Consider the following 26,668-nt stretch of genomic DNA (forward strand, 5'->3'; position numbering starts at 1 on the left):
TTTTTTATTTATTGGCATTTTGCCTGTGCTGAACAAGCTTTAACGTACTATTTGCAAACTTATTTTTAACAATGTTGTTAGATTGTAATAAAATCAAGTCTGATATGAAAATAATAGATGTTGTCAGTTCCACGCACACAACAGATTCACCATCACTCCAGCAAGCCCATAAACAAATATGCAACAATGGAACTTATAGAATACTCATCAGCTTGACCCAAACTGACTGGGCAATATTCAATAACAATATGGCAGTGGTGGCAGACCTGCGTATTGATCGAACACTACTCTGCAGACAAAGCAGATGAAGTGAATGTTAATAAAACAGCTCGTTCGCACAAAGCTCCTTCAATGCCAGACACAGAGATGCACAGGACAAAGTAAGGCGGAGGCAAGACAGGTGGACAGGTGGACAGGTAGACGCGCACGCACACACACACACGCACGCACACTTCACTCCACCCTGACATCTTGGCCGCCTGATAAAGAAGGACCTAGAAAGTCCTTAGCAGCCAGTGTGTGGTGAGCCACTCAGAAACAAGTGACCCTTCCCATCAGGCCATGGAGAATATTGAAAAGATTCAATTAAGGATGCAGAGTGATGGCAGGAATAAGGGGCTGTGGCGGTAGCGCGGGAGACTGCCAGTCACGTCAGCTCCACTGCACACCGACAGATAGACGGGTGTCAAATATTAGGACAGGTGCGCTGGTGGAAGCAGTAGTTTAAAAAGAAGGCATGGGGGGTGGAGCGGGGGGGCGGCGGGTAAAGAGCCACTATCAATTTTTTAAAAGCAGAGGTGAGACAAAGCCTCCGAAGTTAACGGAGTCTCTTCTCCAGGGCCTCGAAGAAATCTGGAAATTACAGGGAAGTCACTCACCTCTTCAAACTCTACGCTGACTGTAACAGCGGAGACACTGAAAAATGTCCCTTTACATCTAAAACAGTATTTGCTACGACACTGGTGCAGGTCGTCCCCACTGTCAGTTTCAACTCGTGTGTGAAAGCAATGCTTGACACTTGAAACGAGTGTTAAAAAGAGAGTAGCAGTATATCAAATCTGCAATGAACTGCCACACCCTTTTGGAGTTCTTTGTTAATGACGAGCCACATAGTTTAGGGTTATCATAAGTATTTCTCGAATGAACAGATTCTACATGAGAGTCAAGGTTCAGGTTAATACTCACTTAGATTCAAAAAGTGATGCCTAATTATGACAGGCCACCATTAAAACATGAACTCTTCTGTATTTAATTTAAAAGATATGGACCAAAATGCATAAGTTACCAATTGCATTGTTTTAAATTGCAATTGCACAAGCAGTGCAGTGCGTACGGTCATGCAGACACACAGGTGAGGAAAAGAATTGCCATAATGTCTGCTTTCTGCTTTCAACAGATGTATTTCTGGTCATTGTCCTCTGGCCCGTCTCAGTGACACGTCCGTGTCCAACTTGCCCGTGGACAAGAGTTGTGCGGCAGTTGAAATGAGCCTCAGAATTTCATGTATTGCAATCATGCAGTGCAACATGATAGGGCTGACAGATAATTGCATGGATGAGGAGGTGAACACGGATCCCTAATAAAGTGCTCAGTGAGCTTACATGACTACTTTAGGGTCGCGCTTTGCAGCGCCCGACAAAGCGCAATTTCTGTTGTTGGCCGTGCATGCAGCCGGTGAAAGCCTACACACACTGGTGCAGGAGGGAGTTTGGGCATTTTCACATGATACGCTCTCCTTCAGTGTGGAATCACAGCTCGTCCTGCAACCGTAGCGACACGGCACACTGCCGCATGCACATCGTCTGCCAGACTTGTCTACTGCGAGACGGAGACGGAGAATAATTCAAGACGACGGACACTCAGACCATATATGTGGAGCTGTATGGGCTCAGATACTAGACATGTCTTCAATGGCAACGGAAGCACTGAACCACATGTACATATAAGCGTATAGAGGAAGTCCTGAGAGGTGTAATTACACAAAGAAAGGAGGGTTGGAATGAACAGAGTGATTTGAATAAATCAGATATGAGAAGCACTGATTTCTTCTCTCTGTGTCCAAACAAGCTGATGTTTAAAATGGAATTCCTTCTAATTTAGGCTCCGCTTACCTCGGCCTGGACTCAAACACCAAGTCTCAATACTCCAATCCCCCATGGGACTCCGACAGGAATCTAATTAACCAAGATCAATATTAACACCATCTCTCTCTCTGTGCCTCTCTCCTCTCCCCTTATATTTTTCCATACCTGCATTTGAAGTGGAGGGAGAAATTCATTTTTCCAGCCCAGCGACACTGCCACAAAGGAGGAGGAGAGCCGGGGGATTGGGATCACAAATTATGGGGAATAAGCAAGGTGGAGGGCAGAAAAGGTGGAAAACATAAACAGCGAAAAGAGAAATAAAAAGTATTCAAAATAATATAAAGTATAAGAAACATAAAAAGGTTAAAGCAAAAAAAAAAAAAGCCTGTGGCCTGAAATTGTGATAGGAATCAACAAGCATAAAGGGCTCGATTGGTAAATGTCTCCTTTCTATTGTTTCACCACATGCAGATGCTTTCAATATACAAAAGCAAATACTGGTAACTGAATCAACAGCTTGATGGTGTTTGAGGGCAAATGTGCTGTAGGCATACAGCCAGACATGGAGCAATTCTTTTTTTTCCTGTAACCGCCTGCTTGTTCTCATAGTAACCTGGAATCGCACTTGTCATTTGACTTCTGGAGTTCATCTGAGTACAACAGCTGCTTTATCGAGTTGGCATCGGCGGGGATAGCGTGCATTATGACGAGCATGGAATAGCATGAACGGGTAATGGTATGAATATGAATATGGTTAAGGTGTCTTTGTCTATTAAAGTGGACGAAGATGAAGTCGATGGTTTCAGAGATGAATTTGCAATCGTGTCTGGAAAATTGGGTCTGGACCAAAGACTGTGGCAGTCAAACCGCAAATCTCCGGGCTTAACAACAGGAGTTTGTTTTGCAGCCGGCTTCATTTCTAATTTATACCCAGACTATGTTATGGGTATTCTCCCGAGTTTTGCAGTTTACATATGACAAACTCAGTGATAGATTGTCTGGTATAAGAAGTGTTAGAAGGGAGGATATGGAGGATCCAGGTTTCTCACCCAATCACTAACTGGAGATTATCTCCTGCTGCGTTCTCACTCACGAAAGTGAAGCTGCAGGAGGATCTCCAGAGTGACCTCTGTGGACACTTCTGTTTGAACATACAGCGCCAGTAATATCCAGAGAACATCAGGACTTCAGTGCATGTTTGGAAAGCAGACGATTAATAATAAAAGTTTGCATGCACCTGAAACACATTGCACTGTTAAGAACTTTGTAGATTCTTTTGGTAAGCGCAATATAAATAAAGATTATTATTACACATATTATACACATTTACTTAATTGCATACCTAAGAATGTTGAGCCCAACTTTTAATATTGAGCTACTGCAAAAAGGTCAAGTTGAGTTCATAACTGAAATGAGCCAAATAATAAAATAAGAGGAAGACTGACTCCGCCGTGTGATTTATGATCCCTTGCCTTAGCATGTAATCAGTGTTCTTCAGTGTCTAATAATTCAAAAAGCTATGTATTCCATTTGTTTGACTTGCAGGGATGACACCTGGAAATATTTTTGAATTTATTTGCCATCCTGACAGGAAGTAAAATGTTGTGAAGCAATGCATGCACTTACATCAAACCTTCCTTCACAGCAGAAAGGTAAAATATATATTAAAGTAGGGTGAGGAGGAGGAGAAGAGGAATGATGAAGAATGAAGATAGTACAATATGAGGACAAAAGAGGACGGGGAGGATACAAAGTAGAAGGGAGTGGGACAAGGAGAGAGGAAGGGAGAGCAAAAAAAGAAGGTGAGAGAATTGGGGGAATTGTGGAGGTAAAGAGGGCAGTGTGGGAGCTGCAGTATGTGAGCCCTGGAGCCCTCCTGCTCCCCTCATTAGCCACAGTGGTGATCTGGGAGAGTGATCAAAGGCTGGGTGTGATCAGGCTGGCACACAGCTGTCACACTGTCACCACCACAAGGAGGCTGAGAGACAGCGGCACAGAGGGAACGAGAGACAGAGGGAGAGTGGAGGCTGATGGTTGTGTGGAAGGAGAGGGACAGCATAAGAAGGACAGAGGGAAAACAGGAGGAAAAAGGAGAGAGTAGGGCAAAGATATAAAAGGGAAAGAGAAGAGGGAAGGCGGCAATATAGGTGGGATTGTGAGAAATAAGGATATGAGAAAAGGGAGATGTGGTGTGAAGTGAGGGCAAACAAAGTACAACTAGAAAAGACAAAAAAAATGACCGAAGATAAAAAGACGGAAAAGTGATGGCAGAGGGGGAAAGGAAAGGTGAGAAGACAAACTAAATTTGGGTAAAGAGACGAAGACGAAGAGGAAAATGCAGAAGACATTCATCACATATCAACCCACTCCTCTCTCATTGTCTCCATCTGCCTCTCCACTGCTTCCCCATCACTCCATCCCAACCAAGGAGATTCACGTAGGACACTTCTATCCTGAAACCCATCTCTCTCACTTCCCCATCAGTCCCCACACCTCTTCCACTGTCCCTGTCCTAATCACTCTATCGTCCACCTGAAGAAGTGTGATGGCAGGTGGAGGAGGTGTGACTGCTTTCGGAAATGAGAAATGGGGGAAGATGAAGCCCTGGTGGAATAGGAGAATGGAGCAGGAGTAGGGGAGAGTGAGGAGTGAGTAAAGAATAAAGGGGAAAGAGAATGCGAGCAAGAGAATAGGGAAGGAATGAGGAGGAGAGGGACACGCATGGACCCGGAATCATTCCAATTCACTGAGATCTCATGGGGGAAAGAAAGGGCAGATGACTTTTCCAGACATTGTTCAGTTGTCACTAAATCTCCATCTTGTTATCCAGAGAGATTGGGAAACACTGACAGAAAGTCAAAATCTTCCTCTATAAAAAAAAAACCTCAAAACGGTTTGTGGTCTCTGCTTTGACTGAGTAACCCAATGTAAACTATCAGTGCCAAGTCCATTAAACTCATATAAATTGGTTGGTACAGCATGCAGTTAGTGGAGCCAATTGATTTAAGTTGTCTTCACAAAGTGTCGGGTTCATTACACAATAAATGACACAATAAATTTGTTGATACAACTCGTAGTTTGTTTACTCCATCTCCTGAAATCATAAATATTCACTCAACAAGAAACCTAAACCCAGATGCACACGTTTCACATGTTGTCACATGACATAACAAAGTCAAAAGGAGGCACTGAAATCCCATCAATAACACAATTATTCTCAGATATGATAGATTTGCAAAATGGTACAAAGTTGTGCGACACAGATTATGCACTGCACCAGCTATCCATAGTGAGAGTTAAGCCCTTCCCCTTTTCCTTGTCCTGTTTTGTGATTGACGGCATATGCTCTGCTATGTTGGCCAAGTAAAGTGCTGCTGAGTTGACACTGAGCACTATAGCCTCCATCTTCCTCGGTGTGTAACCTGCTTTTTGCAACAACACAAATCCAAACACACGACATAACAAGACAAAAGAAAATATTAAAGTATATTGTTACAGTATTTGAAAGCTGATGTCTACATTTTCCCTCATGATGTCACATAAACTGCAGCCAATATCTAGTGTCTTACAAAATCAAGTCATGTAAATGACAATAATTAGGACCTGCTTTCTGGCTCCTCCTCATATTTCTGTTTAAAATGAATTGTTTTTGTTGTGTGTATTTTTTTCCCCCCTGCTTCTGTTTTCAGTCTACGTAATGAGCATGAAATAATTATCCAGAGCCGACCTGTTTTCACATTAGCCAGCAGTCATTCCCATGCAATCTCATAAGAAATCAGAATAAATCAGGCCTAAAAAACAACAACAGGCTGCTGTGTGCTTGGCTACACTGGCATTTCAATGATCAATCAATAAGTTAGAGGACATTTGTTGACAATTCAACCACCAAACTTTCAGGGGAAAGAGCTCCCTTTACACTCTGGATGACCAAGCTGGTATTTTAAGATTTATAGTTGGAAAAGTTCTTTAAATGTCGGAAGAGAAATAAAATAAAATAAAAATGTTTGTTTGGAATATATAGTACTGAAATTGGGAGGGGGAAAATGTGCTTATACAGACATTTTACACAACATAAGCCACATTTCTGTTGAATTGTGATGAAGGTCCTGACACCAGACGCTGGGATTCAATACTTTCACAAATAAAACTGTGTGAAGTAGTTAAGGAAAGACCACAGTGCTCTTTAATATATTTAAAAAAAAAAAAGTGCAGGTTTTCTCTGGGAAGCAAATATTTGACTATTTGATTATAAGGAGGGAGGGAGGGAGGGAGGAGGAGGGGACCGGCCTTTTCCCCCCCTCAACATTAATTATGAGCGTCTTCACTTAGAGGTCAATTACTGTAAATCAAAGATTAAATAATAAGCACATCAAAGTCTTGGTCAGTCATTGGCCTCTGCTGCCTGATCAAACAGCTCCATCATGTTTTATGTTCACTATATCATATGGTGGAGAGACAGAAGGTGAAGGCCTCTCTCTCTCCCTCCCTCACTCTCTCTCTCGCTCCCGCTCCCTCTCTCGGGTATCAAGTGTGTATGATAATGTGGTGCACTCAGAGCGAAGAGATTAATTGAAAGATAACAGCTCATCCAGTTGACTTCAGACTCCACGGACATACTTTTGAGGACCAAGGAAATAGTCGGATTCCTCTTGTTTTTTAAGAACTGCACTTGCCGTTACCATGGCAGCTACAGTATACTTTCTCGGGTTGTAAAAAGACAACTCTCTGATGTCTGACGACTAACTGTGGCACTGCACTATAGACTAGTCTCCGTCTCGCTCGATGGCCGCTCATCTTTGTTTCTCCATCTGTAGCTTTAAGCTGCATAAGGAAGCACAGGCGGCAGGAGTAAATATCACAGCACCAGGGAACAAAGGGTAGACGTATTTTGTGCCGTTCCGTTTTGGTTCGGTTTGTGATGTGATTTCACACGGATTATAATCAACACTGAGGATGCAAGAAAAAAGTCCATCATTTACTATGTGTGAGGATGAGGTTTGTATAAAAAAATAAACACTAACAGTGTCAAACAAAGCGGCACAAATGCAGCACATGTGCTATTACATCCTCATAACACACATGTGTATAAACAGGAGAAGGAGACCAAAAAGACAGGAAATTAAAGAGTTTTTGCACAATAAAACAGTTTATGATGTCGTGTTCAACACGTTGTCTCAGACTGAAAAACGCACACACTAATGTTCCTCAAAGGATATGTACCCAAAACCAACAGCAGATGCCCATTAACGTAAGAAAAATGTCCATAGCAATAATATGAAATATTTAACCAGGGTGACATTTAAAAAAACTGTTGAAGTTTAATGACAATATTCATAGCTAGCTTTCCTCCACTGGTCAAAGACAAACAACACTGAACAACATGTTACAGCGTGTACCACAGAACAGTTGTAGAAAACTGCAAGTGAAGCTGACTTGGCTGCTCCACTGGGGGTGAGCTGCGCCTAATTAGTCCTGATGCTAATATGAGCTAATAGGTTAGCATAACAAGTGGGAGAGAGAAAGGCCCCGGCTATATTAGCATACTGAGAGCTAATTAACAGGCTGCTGATTAAAGGAGAGACCAAAGTGAGACTGAAAGCTATACCAGGAATGTTTACGTTGATATTTACACTTTACAAACAACGGCGCGGCAGGAAATTGAAGCCGTGTTATTTTACATTCTCGGACAATAAAACGCGATGAAAAAGATATGCAACATTAGCTTAACCAGATACTGTTAAACCAATGTCCTTTTCTATCCATCCCAGTTAAGGTGTTTAAAAAGACAACCAATGTAATATTCAAATATCAAATGAGAGTGCAGTGCATGTTTTCATACAACCATCGAAGTGGGTTTCACTCAAAACAAATGTTTTCCCTGTTGGAGAATCACAAAAATCTGGACTTGTCAGATGAGACATAATAATCATCATCTGAGTGACCTGCAGTCACATGTCTTTTCCATCTCTCTGTTTCTCTGGGCAGGATAATTAAAAATGAATAAATAGAAAAAACTGCATCATTTGGTCGACATTAAGCACACCTCAGCATTCCCTACAGTGTCTTTCAGACTCAGCTGTCCTCTCCTCCCATCGCCTCCTCTACTTCCTCACTGTTCAGATGTCGACTGTATTGGACAATAGACTTTCCATTAAAGCCTTTTACATAACCATGAAAGAGTGTTGCATGAAAGACTAGAGGTTGAGCAAATATTCAATATGACCTTTTCTAAAGGCCTGTATTCCAATAAATACTAATTTCCTGTTGATCTAACTAGCTCCTGGAGTAATTTGTCATCATCAATTATTGAAGGGGGGGGGTGAGGATGGGTATTGGGGGTTGCGTATTAGTTATTAAGCAGTTCTTTAATTTTGCTGATGTGTGCAGTCATGCTACAGTGACACACTTTCACCACATGGGCTTACAGAGAGAAGGATGGACTGATCACGTGTGAGCTCAGCGTCGTCAAGACATGGACGCTCGGACAAATCTCTGTGCATGTAAACATGAGAAAAAGAAAACGTGTCGGTGAAGACATAAAATGGGCAAACAGAGGGGGATTTATTCATTTCCTTCTGACGCTTTCTTCCGTTTGTGGGTTTTATGGCGCTGCGGTCGCTCTGTAAAAGAAACACTCAGATATCCGCATTTCAATCTTCTCGCTTTCTGCTCGTCGGATCAACTTTGGACTTTGAAATCAGGTGTGCTGGAGGAAATGCGGTGTAAAATGCAAAGCCGTCGCAGAGGAAACTGATTCCTCCATTTACCATGTACTATAAATTTCACTTGCTGTTACCATGGTGACCGTCTCCCACATCCCGGCTTCCATAATATACTGGCCGACTATACCATGAATGGCGGAGTCAAATAAGGCTATGGAAATGTTGGCAGTGTGATTGTAATTAATCTAAAATGAGCTTTAGGAAAAAGAGAAGAGAGGCCATAACAACTACGGGGAGATTGATGTCACAGGAGAGCAGCACTGCGGAGGAAATGGCTGGCTTCAGCAACTTTGCATTTATAATACAAAGAGTCTCACACTTTGTTAATAATTTGAACTCATTTCTCAAAAGGTTTGGCACAACTGCCACCCATCATCTCTGCCCCCCCCCTCCCCATTCACAACTTAGTTCCCTCTCTCAGAGGAGGTAAGCAGAAACATGGCATCCTCCTCCCCCGTGTCAGTAAAACCCATCTAATGTGCGGCCTCTCCACCGACCCGCTCTCCCTGACCCACGTGTTCCCAAACGTGGCTGCTGATGCATCACCACCCCTCACTCCTTCCAAAACACGCAATTTGGGAATGAATTAAAAGTCAGCGCACCCCACACTTACCCACAACCAGGTGGAGAGGGAGATCCCGAGGCTCTGAATAAACAAAGCTAATTGGCCATCACAGCACTGTCACAGAAACAGGAGGCCCACTGTCCTGATTAACGCGCAGGGACAAGAAGTGCAAGGTGTGGATTTAAACAAATACAAATCAATATAAAAACAAACAAGAAAATCAGCGCTGATGCCCTATTGTTTCTGAGGAGTTGACTGTGTGTTACTGAACATCTACAGCGTGGTGTGGTGTGGCGTGTCGGGGAGAGAATGAGCAGATGGGCAGCTCATTCAGCCTCCAAATCATCCCACCCAGATACAAAACCAAGCGTTTAACGCGCTCATTTGTGCACACTGTCATCAGGCCCTACGACAGCAGAGGAGTCCACAGATTTTTGATTAGCCAGCTAATCCAGAATCACAAACTAAGCAATCAGCCTCTGTGTGTTATGCCTGAATTTTTAATAAGGATAAAGGATCCGATAAGGATCCTGTCTGACATTTATTAAAGCGATCTTTCTCTTGAGCTGTTATACTGGGCCTTCTACATGGAGGCATAATTAAAAAGGTAATGATGCTGGCAGTGGCATTGCTCAAGGGCTGCCCACCACTATCAGGGCAGCCAGAAAATGAGACACAATGTATTTCAGCCTGTCTCCTCACAGTCCATCTCCAGCAGCTAAGAGCATATATTACCTCCACAACCTCTTACGCCGTCCGAGTGGTCCAAGAGTGGAGCAGAAAGGTGGGAGTCCCAGATAGGGCCTTATCTCACAGTTAAAATTTTAATTGTCGTCCTCACTTGGCTAAGTTTCCCCCCTCACCTTCACTTCAGTCTTTAATGAAGATTAAGGAGTCCCAACAAAAGCCTTATCAACATGACTGAGGAGGAAGTGGAGGAGGACCTAATCAGGTGTAGCCTTCACACACACACACACTTATATTAATCATACTACTACTAAAAATCACACACCTACAAAGAAATCATCATCAAAAATGACCAGTGAGTGAACAATTTTAAAGATATATTAGGTTTGCTGCATGGACAATGGCATCGACGGTGGTTGATTACCTGTGTGTTCCATTCTGTTGACCGGCAACACCTCCCCGCTCTGACTATGAGTGAGGTTTTACATCTTTCTTTTTTTTCCCCAGCTCAAACTTTAGTTTATCGACCGGAGCGAGGGGTTCATACAGATGAACAAGGACGGAAAGTGCTAGTTCTCAGGGTTTTACAGACAAAAAAAATGCCTCCACTCTAAACCCCACAGGAGTAATGATGCTCTAAAGACAACATAAGTCAGAGTGGCACAAACATGGCATTGTTTCTTCATCACAAATGGACTGCTTTTTTTTTTTTTCCTCGCAGTTCAATACAACCCGCAGAGTGGCAATCCTTCTCCAGTGAATTAAGCTGATTGCATCACATCAGTTTCACTGGACTGCTCTAAAAGTTTATCTTCCATGGGTATGAATAATTTAGCTCTGAGTGGTAACCTCCTGTATTTGGATCAAGAGGCTCATGAAAAGTAAGGTGTGCTAAATTCACCGGGCTACAGCTGTTCGTATTTATAGATGTATTTTTTTTTTTAACAACAGTTCCCACAAGTCGTTAAACCAAATGACAAAATACATTGTTTGCAAACGCCTGTACACAATTATAATTTTTTTCTTTAAGTACACCCCGTTGGAAGCACAGCGTCTTATTTGTATTTACCTAAAAAAGAGTTGCAAATAACCATTATTGAAATAAAACAAGCTTTCTGCACGTGTACAGTACATTATATTCATCTTAAAGAGGTTTTAAGTGTATAATACGATGAGACAAGCCATCCCATTTCAGCTATATGTGCACTGACCTGCATGCAAAGGACACAAATAAAGATGTAATGCAAGCAAACACGCTAGCATAATTCCATGAGAGGCGTCTCGAAGCCGCATCTCAAATCAACAGCTATAACAGAGGACGTCTGTTTAATATCGGCGCCTGTTAGACGTCAGCCAATCGGAGGGGAGAGCATCCCAATTGATATCCAAGGATTCAATCCCAGGGCACAATCATGCCTCCATTAAAGCCCCACTCGACATTTTATCAGATAGGCGACACTTCTTTCATTAAAGTCATATTATCACATACAGTACGTTCACGCACAGGCATTTACTGTACGCGCACACACAGAACTTAAAGGGACGAGTGCCATATCAAAAGGAACACACACACACACACACACTCCTATGTCTTTCCCCCCAAAAATAGGAGAGGAATTTACACCAAATTAGGGCTAAGTGGATGTGACAAGTGAGGAGAGGAAGGAGATGAAAATCACACTGTGTGTGTGTGTGTGTGTGCGTGCATGAGCTTGTGAGACATAATGCCTTCTTCCGTTTCTCTCTGATATAAGTTGGGGGATATAAGTATAGTACACACACACAGTGGTGTATTGTGTGTGTGTGTGTGCGCTCCATAGTTCTCTCCATGTGCAGTTTAAGGCAGCAAATGTGAAGCAATTCACTAATAACCGGCAACTCTGCATCTGCAGCCGAATCCCATACGGGTGTCATATGCAAAGTGCTTTCCACTGAGCAGAAATTACTCCCGTCTGCCCTGCTCTCTCTCTCCCTCTCTCTCTCTCTCTCCCTCTCTCTCTCTCTCTCACACACACACACACACACACTAGATGGCCAAGAGGGATGGAGGGAGGGAGGGAGGAGACAGAGAAAAGCTGACTTAAACATTTTTCTCCATTTCACAAAAGTAGCTGTGCTGTTGTCAACATGATGAATGAGAGAATAAAAAGAGAGAGAGGGGCACAGAAAGGGTGGGTTGCAGAGGAGACGGGGGACGATGGAAGTGTCTGACCCGAAGATGTGACAACAGCTGTTGAACATAACAAACTGAATATTGTTTTAAATAATTTGGTCTTTATTTGGTTCTTTTTTCATGACTGTGGTGATATACACACACACACACAAACACACACACACACACACACACACTTATGTCCCCATCCTGCTGCTGGTAAGTGAACAGGTAAGGAGTGTCTCGGAGTGACCGACTGTGTCTGAACATAATGAACTGGGAAATGTAACGCAAGAAAAATCACATGCCACCAGATGACTGATGACTTCATTTTTATTAATGGATGGATTTTATTTATATCTCTGATTTTGGAAGGGTTGTTGTTTTATCCATGACTGTGCATGCACTTTTCATGTGATCCCATTTTAAATCGGCTTAGTGTTTTGGTTCATTGGAATAAGTGACGTGAAGAAATCAGAATACTATAATATCTTGCATCCTGGTGCTAGAGCTGATCCGAGACCGGACTGTAAGTGAATCTCAGCTGTCAGTCACTAATGTCACGTTTGATTTTATTCTATTTTATTTTATTTTATTGACAGGGCAGATTAAATGTGAAAGGGAGGGGAAGGGTGTATATGCATGTCACGGGTTCAAGCGAGCAAACCAGGTGCCGTGTGTCATCCATCTTATACACAGTCATTGGTTTTACCTCAGTGTGTTGAGTTTTTATTCATTTATTTATCGATCGCAATAACTTTTCTCTGCTGATCTCCCTGAACCTCCCATCACTGATGGCTGCATTTTGTTTTCTGGGAACTTTACGATCTAAACACAAAGTGTGACTGAGTTACGTGACTGGCAGGGTCCAAGATCTGTGCAATTACTTTGATTGCTCGAACCAGAAAAACGGCTAAAACAGTGAAAGCACAACTGTATAAAAGAAAGCTGTTTTGAACAAGTATTCATGGGGGACCTTTTCAAGCAAATATGCAGAAAAGTATTTGTAATTGATCCTGATTACTGATTAACATGGAGAGATGGAAAGACAAGGGGCCAAAAACCATTAACTGCAAACGAGGAGGCAGTGTGTCGTCATTTCTATCAAAAGCAGCGGAAATGACACCGATTCTCTGCTCACACATGTTTCCAAGACGTTCCTTTTTTCACAACAGCTGATGCACCACTCTTGCAGAAAAGCAGCGGAGACAAGAAAGTTAAATGTCTGGTACCACCTGCTGGTCATAGTCAGAGGAGGAGAAACAACACATGGATGTCAGTAACCTCCGGACAGATACGCATATGTACTGTATATATCTGAAGTGCACCGTTCACAAGAATGTAATGCGGAGCGTTTGGAAAAACGCTGCCGAGCTTATCTTGAACATGTGGAGGGAGGATTTATTCACAGTGATGTTTGAAATTCATTGCCTGAGAGTTCTCCGGGCTATTACAACCAGTAAAACAACATGAATATTCAATGTGAAATGCCCTGCTCCTCCGGATGGCCTGAGGACTCGCTGCTTGATTGTGATCCATGACAGCTGACAATCGGCCTATTGCAGAGGCCATAACCCGGTGCTTGTGCACTGATGACAGTGTGAAGCAGCGGCTTCAAACGGAGCAGTAATTGGACATTACTCCGGTAGAGTGAGGCTAAAAGCATCTCTGCCAGTCTTTGTGCTGACATTCCTCTTTTACTCTCATCACACTCTTCTCCATTTCCCCTCCGTTCTAGCCAGCACTCCTTTAATTGTAATGGCCTTTCTGGGAGTGTTAAAAGCAGCTCAGAGACACTGGACATCACTTAAAAATACAAAGCAAACCTTTGTCATTTACACCCCCCCGAGCTCTTTCCGTCTGTGTGCGTGTGTGCGCGCGTCTCCGCGATAAAAGCTAATGAATCCACACTGATCACGGTTTGTGTGTGAGACATTTCACCCCTCGCGGTACCTCACGTCTGCGCATATCTTTTGTGGAATTATGAATTTCTTTAAGGAAAAAAAAATCACCACAACAGTCTCCCCTGTTTAGGACGCTCCAGTGCATCTGTGTTAATAATGTAAGGTTGGGATTTAACGGCGCACCGGTTGCTTTGCGCCATCACCATTAAGGCCACGCTTTAATTTTTAACGAGGAGGAAACAAACTCTTACAGCTTCACTAACATTAACAAATGACTACGGGGTCGAATTCCACAAGTCAGCACAGGGCGATCAGCGCGGAGCAATCAGTGTCACAGGTACAGTTTGAATTAGTTTGTGTGTCCGAGGATCAATCATCAGTCAATAGTCATCGTGCTGATTGTTGTGACTCGTGTGGGCGGCACAGCTCGCCCGTCTGTCTCCATCTGACGGCAAATACAGCATGTGATATATGTAAAATAACCACAGGAGTGAGATTAATTCCCCAACTAGGGGAACAAGAGCTTCCATTAACCTCTGGGCAGCAAGAACCCTTAACTTAATTGGATAATTTTGAGAAGACAGGCTTCATGAAGCTTTACAGGGTGGCAGAGAGGTACAGGAGAGGCACCACAGAGCTAAAGGCTTTAGCATATAGAAAGGGTATTACTATTAATCTGTGGAGACGACTGGCATTGTTGTTGTTGTTGTTGTTTTTGTTTCCAGAGAGGCGTTTTTTGACTGTGGAGCTGCTGTAGTAACAACATGCTCATTCACCTGGTTTACAATTAGTTATAGACAACCAGACTTATATTTGGAAAAAAATGCTCTGCATGTATGTCAACATTCAACGCAAAAAGAAAAAAAAAAGGCAATGAATAAATAAATAAATGAAAAATACAAATACAAATAAAAGATACAAATAAAGTGGTTGTTAGAGCCTGGAGGCAAACTCCACCCTCTGGGTGAAGCTTCTCTCTAATGGGGAAATGAATATGCTGAAGGAGGCACATAGCAGCCTCCACAGACAAAACACGGAAAGTGCAGAGACAAAAGGGACCGTGGAGCATAAGCAGCTGACCGATACAACTTTATTTTACTTTACTTTTTTTGTCACAATTTCTATTTTTTCACCGTAGAACATGCCCAGATATTCCTTTGAAGCAAAACAGCTGAGTTCATTTCTGTGTAAGGCTATACAACCACAAAAGAAAGATAAATGAAAGACTAATCTATTAAAACATAGAAGGTATGAACACCCAAGACTCAAAATGCCCTGCTTATTTTAACCCCAAATGTGCCAGAAAAATGTCCTCAGAAACAGTGATTTTTGACAATTCTTCCAGAATAACTTTCACTATCTGGCAGTTACTAACAATTTAATGCATGTTAAAACAGTGTATTAACTATTTAAAAAAATGACAAAACATATTTATAATAACATTTGTTTGAGTCTTTGTCTGGTGTCAAAGACGCTGATTCGCCGGCTTCTTGCAACAGCGTAAGTGAAATTACCGTAATAACCGACCGACGTTGCAACTTCTCAGCTTTCAGTAACGGCTGGATTTCCTTTCCAAACTGTCGCGTAATCACGGTGAGGCAGAGTGTGCTCGGTGTTAAAGGGTTAAGAGTTGCCAGTGCATCTCCACACATCAAACACAAAAGCTCTCGCTGTGCGTCACGAACACAGATCTCACTGTGGAGCTTCAAAGGCCCTGCAACTTTCTCCAACAATGAGCCCCTTTTAACTTTCCAATTAGCAGCCATGACATTGTAATTGGGCTGCAGAGCCTTGATTGGGCCTGGAGGCCTGTTGACGAACACTGATAGAGGCTGAACCAGGACAAGCTGTAATTGATATTATGAAGAGGGAGGAGGAAGTGTGCGTGTGTGTGTGTGTGTGTGCACGCATATTATAAATTCCTGTCACTCCTTTGTCACATACGTTGATTAATTTCTGCTCGTGAGTATGCTGCATGGTGTTTTTTAATCTATGACGCTCAGATCATAGTCTGTTTTCTAATGACAATTTAATACACGTTTTTAATTTGATGTCCAAATAAATTCAGAATGCAGCTTCCTAATGCCTCGTCTCTTTTGTCTTCTGTGTAACGCTCTGGCAAAACAAAATAACAACAACAACAAAAAATGTGTAGCATGGACTGTGCTAAGCCCAGTGTGACGCAAAAACAATGGATTTTACTCAGTGGATTGTTGCAGAGGCTGCAGAGGAGCCACATGGGCTGTGTATATGTCCACAGATCTAAGCTGGTTGTGATTGATCTTTCCCCCTGCTATTAGATTGGTATTGATGTGCCAGGAGGACAGATGGCCACACCTACAGCCAGGGTCACACTTCAGAAGCTCAAATTTAATCGAAATAATAATACATTTTTTATGATCAAGCTGCACGGAGGTTCGGAAGTGAGCGCAGAGTTGCAGGGAGTGTGCAGGGTAACATTAGGAGGAGCATTTACAGCCAGCATTTACGAGTCTGCACTAAAACACACCATGCACGCAGTGGAAACTGGGAAACATAACAGCAAAACACTTTGCGTTTAAGATCCAAAAGCTACTGCACAAAGTTCATTCAGCACAAGGCTCGGTCTCAGCCAATCAGCCAACGCGTTAATAGTGGACGTTTGAGCATTCTGTTGTTTCTGCTGTCCAACAACTGCTACTAAATGCTTCACATCTGAGAGCAATCGAGACCTTTTTTCTTCCTCAAACTCGCCCGGATTTTATCATCTTTCCTGTTATTATGATGACGCGGGGACCGCGAACGAGTCGACGTGTCAGGATAAGGATGCAAAATGTGACAAAGTGTAAATAATATTTCACTGACGCCAATGCAGAACAATAGATACCGCGACCTCAGCTGTGGATGACAGACAGACAGACAGACAGACAGACAGACAGACAGACAGACACAGGCAGAATTAAAGAGACTTTTTGTGGCATTTAATATCCATTCATTGGCTGGACTGCTGACACAGTGAGAGCACTGCGCTCAGGATTTATAGCCACTTCTAATGGGCATGCCCAGAACCAAAGCACTGCAGTCAGCACATTCTCCCTCTACACACACACACACACACACACCCCTGGATAGCTGATGTCTGTACATGCATCAGTAAACCCACTGGATGTTGGAACAGACATTCACACACACGTGGTGCTGTTGTGCGTGATTGTCTGAAACAAAACAAGAGGTACACACAAACACACACACACACACAATCACTGACCTGCCCAACTGGGGGTCTCCATGTACAGCCGAATGGTCTGAAAAAAGGGACCTCTGTGCTGCCCTGTTAGACGAGCAGAGAAAAGAGAGGAAAAAGGTTAGCCATCACAAACATATTTTGACATCAAGCAGGGGCTGTTTGAAGCAAACAAGTCCAGAGAGAGAGGAAGAGGGAGAGAGAGAGAGAGAGAGAGGGAGGAAGAGATACGACAGAAGAAAGATACACATGTTCCACATCTGATGTTTCACACCAGTGATTTTACAAGCGTGCCGTCAGACAATTCAGATTGAATTGCATTTGCCAGAGAACTTGTACAGTCAAGTTCCAAAATGAGCAAAGAGAGGGCACATTTTCCTTTAACAACAACAACAGCAACAATAATAATAATAATAATGATAATAATTATAATAATAATGATGATGATAATAATGTTTGAGTAGCAGAGTAAGACTCAAAATGAGTCTCATGTTAATGCTCTTCAAAGAGTGATTCTGCTTTTACGACTTCTCATTTAGCTCATTGGAATTAAGTGTTTTCATGGTCTGACTCGTGCAGTGAGATAAAATAAATACATCTCATAAGCGTGATCATATTCTCTCATCCCGTCACTTGTTGTCTTTGGTTGTAAACTTCAAGTTGCGGAACTTGTCGTTTGTGAAGCGCATTGTAAAGGCTGTTGTGAAAGGTAGAATGTATAAATGCAGTTATTGAAGTATTATTGTTAAAGTGAGAGTTGTGTACAGTATATCAGCCTGAATAAATGCTTCTGTTAAAGCGGTTTATTTGTTTACACGATTACAAGTTGCACATATAATTAGCACATATAATTTATGTTGAAGCAGAAGAGGACGTCAGAACGGCAGCGTGCAGCCGAGGATATTACAGAGCATACAAATACATAAAAAACATTTGAATAGAACCTGAGACGGTCTTGGTTTCTTGTTAAGATTCATCCGCAGCCACAGTGGCTTGAGTTAATATTTCAAAAATGGTGTTATGATGGAAATGATATTTCATTTTGCCCATCAGTGACCACAGTGACAGGCTGAATCAGGATGTTTCATTAACATCTGGTGCTGCAGCAGCACTGTCATGATATACTGTGTGTCCACACACACACACACACACACACACACACACACACACACACACACACACAAACAAACAGTGACAGAGCTGCACTCCCGGCACACAGCCCCGAGAAACACGAAGAAAAGAAAGATGGAGAAATGAAAAATGACTTTTTAGGAGAACTCCTGTAGCCAAACAGCAGCTGTGACAACGGCGCTTGTTGGTGCTTGTGGGATGGGGGCGGGGCAGCACCTCCGACTGCTCTCTGCCGTATTATGGTAATTAATGGGGTGTAATGTTGGAGCGAGGCCTATTCTGATTAAAAATGCATGCGGCAAGCAAAGGATGGAGGCAAGTGTATGTGAGCATCTCTTAAATGGTTGGCATCAATCTGATCTATAGTCCTAATCCCTCCGATATGTGTGTGTGTGTGTGTGTCAGAGATTACTTGGAAGAGAAGAAATACAGGTTCAGTTTTATTTTCATGTTTGGAAATAATAATAAAAAAAGCTTCAACGTGAAAAACGAAAGATCAGTGCAACACTTAAGACAGGAGAGGAGAACAGAATAGAGCAGAAAAGAGAGGAGAGCGGAGCAAATAAACAGCAATAAACGTGAAGAGGAACAAAAAGGGGTTCAGGGATGAGAAGAGTGAGGAAAAACACAGCAAAAAAAAGACGATATAGATTCAGATGACCAAAGGAAAACGAGAGCAAGCGCGAAACATTAATGAATCCATTCTCAATAATGATAGAGTTCATTCAGCACAACAATAGCAAACAGATAATTAGCTGTCACCAGAACGCATAATATCCTCTACATCTTCCCCTCGACTCTGAGCAACAGCAGACATGTGAACACATCATTTACCAAATATAGACTAAACGTCCACACCAGATGTATTTATCTCCCTTAAAACACACACACACACACACACACACACGGAGATGATATTGGTGGTCGAGAGTGAAGACATTTTTACTGGCTTACATGAAGAAGTACTTATGGTTTCTTCCTGACTTTCATTATGGAAGCTGGGGAAATACAGCAGGCAGACGACAGAGCACGGAGACACTGCATTCACCAGAGGAGGGAGGAACACTTTCAGTATGAACCGGGCCTGGGACCCAGGGGGAGGAACTGTGTGCTGTGTGTAAACAGCAAAAATAAGCACAAGGCGTGATGTAATTTGGCACATAAGTTAAAAATGCCGCATATGGCACCTCCCATTGAGCCAGTGGGAAGCAGGTTGAGCCACATGTGCAGCCAATACGAAGCTCTGCGGCTCTGACGAACACACTCAAGACACGTCGAGTTCCTGTTTGGGTTCAGAAGTGTTCAGCCTTTTAGCGGTATGAACACAAAGGTATGTGTACATCGGATACGTCTCATACTATTTCATTTTCTACCGCTTTATCCTCCACATGAGGGTCGTGGGGGGGCGCTGGTGCCAATCCCAGCTGACATAGGGTCCATCACAGGGCTATACACACACACACTCACACCTCACACCTTTTTGTCTTTTTGACAATTGCTTTTTTTTTTTAATTATTATTATTATATCTAATGAATAAATATCTTTTAGGATCGTAGAGCTGTGCAGACTGCATCAATTCACCCAGCCCCTCCTCTGTGTCACGCACATACACGACATGTTGACAATGGACCAGTCCGTCATAGTCAGACTGGCTGAAAACAGCCCCCTTGGTTGTTGCAAACACAAATGATACATCTATGTGTTTATTTGCATATAGAGCGAGGAGTGAGAGCCCATCACAAGTGGCCCCTGGAGACCCATGCGGGGATGCATTTTAATGCCAGGTGTGAACCAACACACTTAGAGCCGTCGACTTGTGATCAGATCACCTGAGACCCGGTCGTGTGTACACTGGGTGTGTGTTGTGTAAAAAACTTTACGACGCTCGTCTATCCAAGTGAGGCCGACGGTTGTAAAGATATTTTCAGGTCATATGATTTCTATGTGCTACAATTGCGGAATCTGCTTTTGCTCAAGTGGCGGCGGCGCTATGAAGTAATATTTTCTGTAATAAGCCCACTATGACGACAGCAGATTGATTATTATAACATATAAATACAGTCCCTTGGCTAAAATCTGATGTGTATCAGGAATCCAATATCATCTGGATGTAGTGGTCTGAAACTAGTTACCACTGTGTCTGCACTCTGTAAAAACCTCATCTGTCATCAGTGTAATTAAAAGCATCTCTTCGCCTCTTGTTGCTGCTGCTGACTCTAATGAATAGCAGGAGGATAAATAACATTTAGAGTGGAAGGTTGGGGCGGGATTAAAGCAGCGGTGACTCACGCTGACCCCCATGGCCACAGGAAATTACTGTCAGATATCACTGAGTGGAAGGATGTGATGCGATGTGATGACCCACCGGCTTTTACGGCATCGCCACTTTGTCTGATCAACTTCTACTTATGAAATAGTGATCAGCTCAAGGCAAGAGGTGTGTGTGTGTGTGTGTGTGTGTCAGGGCTGAGCACCTCGACTAGGGGCCCCTGGCAGGTGACTGGGCCTGATTCCATTAAGCAGCCAGTAATTTGGCCCGTGGTTAATCAAATCAACTTTAATACCTCCAATCAAATTACAGCAGCCTCCTGTGTCCTATCACACTGAGCCAGAAAAGAAGAGATAGAGGGAGAGATGGGGGAAAGGAGGCGAAAAGCAGAGATAGGGAAAGTTGTAGAGCAAAAGTGAAAATGCCATTTTGCAGAGAGGTGTGGTAAATCTCCTAAATGAATGGTAAATGATTATATGAAGAGTGAATGGATAGGGTGTGGGGGGGGAGTCACACAAGACAGGGCGAATGAAAAAGGGGAGGAAATAAGGAAAGGTGAGCACAGTAAGATGTTGGGAAAGATGAAATTGAAACAGAAGGTACAGGGATAGAGAAAAGAGTAAAGAGGAGAGAGGGAAGCAGGCCAGAAAGAAAAGGAGAGAGGTCACTAACGGTGGGACAGAAGGAGGGAAATTGATTCTGCTTTTCAGGAAAGAGGAGGAAGATGATGAAAATAAGTGCCTCTTCCTTTCACAGCCTTTGTGTCCAAAGAAAACATAAACTGTAGTTTCTAAAAAACAAAAAAAAACCTTTCATGTCAACACTGCAGCAGATCTGCAGATCCTTAATTTCAACAGGAAAAATAAACATATATATGTATATATATATGTATTGTATCATACGAGGTTTGTAAATGATGTCTATTATCAAGGAAAAGGTGGGAGAGAATGACGTAAACATATAAGCAAACCTTGTCTAATGTGATTTGTTTCGCACCCAGAGGACATCTGTCGGTGCACGCTCAGAACAAGCTGCCATTAGCCAAATCAAAAGCTCAGATTGTTGACAAATATAAGGATTAAAGCTGTCAGCAGTGATTACAATAAGGGCATGTTTGCACTTTGATTAATGACAGATTAGCAGTGCATGATACCGTTTAATGGCACAGGCAAAGCATTTATTCATTCCTGGAAAAAGGGAACGAGTTAAATTGCCCTTGGTTGTGACATCTATTCAAATTAGCCGAGCTGAAACAGCACATGTAGCTTTAGTAGTAAAAGTCTGGGGTGTGTGTTTCACCCATGGCTGCCTCTAAACCACAGATTGAGGTTGTGGGACATAATGTGGAGAAGGTAGAGTATATTCTGACGGAAGAGACGATGCTGCACGAGGAACAAGACTTGTCTCTTGTTTAATATAACAGAGGCCTGGAGGGAGATAACAGTCGTGTGTAAGAATACTATAATAATAATAATAATAATTTTAAATTCAACCATTTAAAATACAAGCGTTAATAACAATTGTTAAACAACAGTTGATATTAACTCCAAAATGAACAGTAGAGGCAGGTTAAAAAAAACGTAGTTTGACATACTGACATATAGAGAACATCAACAGTTTCATACAAACTGGGACTGTGGTCTCTTGGTTGGTGTGATGTTGGTAGGAGGGGGTTTCTGGGGTGATAAGTCTGCACTTACAACAGGTGGTGTAAAAGATTCATGCACAGAAAAGTAAACAAAACGTGTACTGAAGAAGAAAAACTAAGTTTAAATTATGGTAGTGTTGTTTCATCTTTCTTTAACCAGTGCAGGAAAGATAAATGAGTTCCAGGATGGGGGTGGGGTGGGGGGGGTGAGGAGTAGGGATGCAAACTAAGTTTTTTCCATAATGAAAAAGGGCGAAACACACAGCACATGCGCAGTTTTGTCTCTCATTGTCATCCTGACTAAATCTTTGCAGCAGTTCTCCCAGCAGGTGTTTGTGAATTCTCCTGATGGGGAAAGATGAATGTGTGCAGCCGGGACATATCTCAGCGCCACCTTTACTAAACCGCATAGCAAATGTTAATGAGAGCGCCCAAATGCCAGCACATATAGAGCATAGGCCCGTTAAACACACGGTCACCGATGAATAACAACGGCGCAGCCGTGAGACCATCACTGGCATTAACAGAAAAACAAAGGTGTGGTGAAAGAAAAGTGGCGATAGGGGAAGAACGATAGCGAGCTCACTTGTCATGGTACATCATGGTTGAGACTAAGGACAGGAAAATGAGGAAATTACACTCAGGCTGCAGGAGGAAGATAGAGCAGTACATGCAGATAGGACAAAGAAATGAAAATGAGGAAAAGCAGCAGATTGAGGGAATGGCGTGTGTATTATGTATATGGAGATAGAAAGCCTAATAAAAATATGGGGGGAAAATCAGGGGAAGATTGGTGATGGGAAGGACGTAAAAATGAAAAATGACTGACTGTAAAACCTCCAAAATAAGAGACAATGCAGACAAAACAAACACGCCGTACAAAGCGAGACTGCCACTAACATCAAAGTGATGCATGCATAATCACAAAGAGCACAATGCTTTACTTCCAATTTGTGTTGATTTAGGAAAATGTAAGAAGTCGTAAAAGGTAACAAGGATGTAAAGCCGCTGTGTAAAAATCCATCATGTCATAGACAACAGCCATCCCCTGCTCTGGGATGAGGGGAGAGAGTCATTAGATGTTTGTGCAGGGATGGACAGTTGTTATGTTACCACGGGGGCATCACAGTTTGGTTTGTGGCTTGGAGGGAAGAAATAAGTTCCGTATGGGTGAGTGGTTGGGGGTGGGAGTGGGAAAGACATGAGGCCTGATTTTTTACGGTAATGATGAGAGCTGAGCGGAGAGGATGTCAGTTGTTAATGCTGGAAACCCAGCTTCCTCACCAGCAGTAATCTTGTAGATTGGGAGCTCCTTTGCTGGGAGTAATGGGCCTTTTTATTATCAGATGTATACATGCTCCTGGGTGATGGTGGCTACTGATGAGATTTGACTCCCCTCCCCCCCCTCCCCCTCCTCCTGTGAAGAACATTTAGCAGACACCATGATGCTTCCATATGGATCTTGTTGTTAGATCATCTTTAAATAACCACAATCATTCCCGGACTACTTTTCATCTGCAAGACGTCAAGTGTAAATACTACAACAACGGAACCAATTTCCAGGCGGCACTCGTCGCGCCACATGTAAACGACTCCTCCTGCTGATCTAGAGATATCAATGTGGGTTACCAGATGGCAAATGAGGCTCAACTGCAGGGCCACGATGAGGGATCAGGGGCCTGTCCCTTACTTAAGTGACATTTGATGGGACGGGGTGCGGTCAGAACGTTGGGATGTCATTGCTTCTCCATGGTGAGGGAACAAAAGAGGAGGGAGTCGCGGGTGCCACTGTGTTAAACTGCAGCGTGCATTGAGCAAGTTCTGCCAGAAAGGGTAATTTAGTTTAAAAGACAGAGAGGAGACAAGAGGAGACAAGAGAGACAGTTTTTTTTCTTTACACAGCCTTAGTGTCAGATTATATGTTCAAACTGTCTCTTATATCAAAACAAAAACAAAAAACACACTTTACAAATGCAATATGGGTCATGTTCTCATTCGGTTGGATATAGCATATGCACCTCACACGATCCATTCATCCATCCATTATCTATGCAGCTTATCTTTTAAGCAGCGAGAGCCGATCCCAGCAGACACTGGGCGAGTGGTAAAGTACACAATCAACACATCGCTAAGACAAATTAATTCCCATATTCACATATGGACAATTAACCTCACTGCAATCTGCATGTCTTTGGACTGAGGGGGACGTCTCACACAAACACAGCGAGAACTTATAAACCCCTGACTGAAGCAGTTGACGCCCTGACGCCCATTTACGAAAATGAGTTTGTTGTAAATCATATTTGATTGGCAGAATAGGTCATTCTCTCATATTGGCCAAATTGCAGTGACTTTCTACTGGATCAGTATCACAACGCACCCGACCACACCTCACTTTAAGACCTAAACAGCCATGTGAGCAGAACTGCAAAACAGAAGTGTAATAAAATGACATCAGGATGAAGCGTCACCTTTTATTGTCAGCACTAGAGAAGTCAAGCGATGATTTGGACGGACAGCGACGCATACAAAACTCTTGCATTTTGCACCATAGTTCACAGTTCAGCCACCTTAACTCAGCCACAGCTCAGGTATTACACATGAACGCGTTGCAGCATATTTACTGTTCCATATCATTGCGGTTTTTGTGGATGCTTTATACGGATGTGTCCAAATAAAGTGTCCACATCTGAAGTCTGTTTATCCTAAACCACCTGTGTAAATGATGCTGGCTTACTAATAGAGATATCTCCAATCAAAATACCTTTGATTTTGATCTCTGAGGAAAGAGGACAGGGGGGAAAAATGATGTGTCGAGGAGTCTAGTGAAGAGGAATGTTCCTTTGCCTGTGGCTATGATATTCACAGTCCCACATTTCTCCATCTTTATGGTTGACCGTCTTTACTTTTTTGAAGACCCACAGTATGCAGAATAGCCGTTTCACTTCTCGCCTTCGTTTATTGTCCCAGGTCCACATAAAAGCTTGATTATAGCCATATACTGCAGTATGCTTGGTTGTGTGTTATGGCCACTGATCTTTATGTCTCTCCACACAGGAGGAAGACCCCAACCTCAGCAAAACACTGGCTACATAGGCATTCATGCTTGCGGTGTACATATATATATATGTGTGTGTGTGTGGGTGTGGGTGTGTGTTGTGATGGAATTCTCTTACACCACCACCACTGGTCCATCTGCATGCATTCTCCCAGGGGATGCATACAATAGGAACACTTAAATGAGGCATGCATAAATGGATGAAGCCCCTCTAGTGTCATACGCAAGGGCCTGTATGTTCCTTTCCTGGTTGCCTGTGTTTTATTTTACTCTTGCACGTGTTGGGCTGGCGGTGGTAGTTTGGTAAATGAAAGTGAAACTGAAAAACAGGAAAAGACAGAAAGAGAGGGTGGGGAGTTATGAGGAGGGAGGGTGAAGTTGTAGGCATCAGGTATAATTAACCCCAAGGAAAAATCCAGGGATCAGGTGTGCTGTAAATACCTGCTACAGAAAGCTATAAGATCAAAGAGTGGAACACAATAACGTGCTAAGTCTCACTTTGAGCTATATTTGCGTACCTACTGAAAGGTAGGTCTGTTCGTGTGTGCATGTGTGTATGGGTGCATCCCTGGATCTCTATTGAATCTGACTACACCTCTCTCTCTTTGTAAACATCTGAATGGCTCCATGTCCAATGGGCGAGTAGTAAACTGCCATCTCTGGGAGGGTCAACTCCATTTCACGGGTTAGTGCTACAGTGAACAACGACAGCATCAAGCCTCTTGGCTTCATAAAGCACAGCACTGCTCATTGTCCATCTCACAAATACTGTTTGTCCATTTTAGTTCCATTTCAGTGGCACTATCTCCGAGAAAACCACACCTTCGGGCAGAGAGGATAACTTCTTCAAACAACAACCTCGGCCAGACAAAGCTTTTCTGGAATGACAACCGGAGCATCAAGAGTGCCCTGAGAGGCCAGCACCTACTTCATCTCTCAATTCCTGCTTTGCATATAGGAAGAAGACTTGCTCTCCACTTTCAACCATCTATATTGTTACACATCTATATTTAACGCATCACCACTGAAGACCTTCATTTTTCTCAGCATGTAGTCGAGAGAGTTAGTGAGACTCTTCAGGTCTGGTATCATTCAGTATTCCTGACGCTATTATGGTCATTTTATGTCTTAATAATATAATCTTTTTTTTTCCTGCATAGAGTTTGCATGTTCTCCACATGTTCTCCAGTTTCCTCCCACAGTCCACAAACGTGCAGATTTGGG

The 26,668-nt window shown here is 42.8% G+C and overlaps 1 protein-coding gene across 1 annotated transcript in view; it reads right to left on the reverse strand.

The window, feature by feature from the left end:
• Positions 1-26,668, reverse strand: part of LOC122758930 (RNA binding protein fox-1 homolog 1-like) — a 319,477-nt gene that overhangs the window by 120,903 nt on the left and 171,906 nt on the right. Inside the window, exon 6 of the mRNA XM_044013335.1 lies at positions 17,362-17,424. Coding sequence (XP_043869270.1) covers positions 17,362-17,383 — 22 coding nt within the window. The 5' untranslated portion in view covers positions 17,384-17,424. The remainder of the gene's footprint in view (positions 1-17,361; positions 17,425-26,668) is intronic.

This window comes from Solea senegalensis, linkage group LG18, assembly GCF_019176455.1.
Source record: "Solea senegalensis isolate Sse05_10M linkage group LG18, IFAPA_SoseM_1, whole genome shotgun sequence".
Classification (NCBI taxonomy): Eukaryota; Metazoa; Chordata; class Actinopteri; order Pleuronectiformes; family Soleidae; genus Solea; species Solea senegalensis.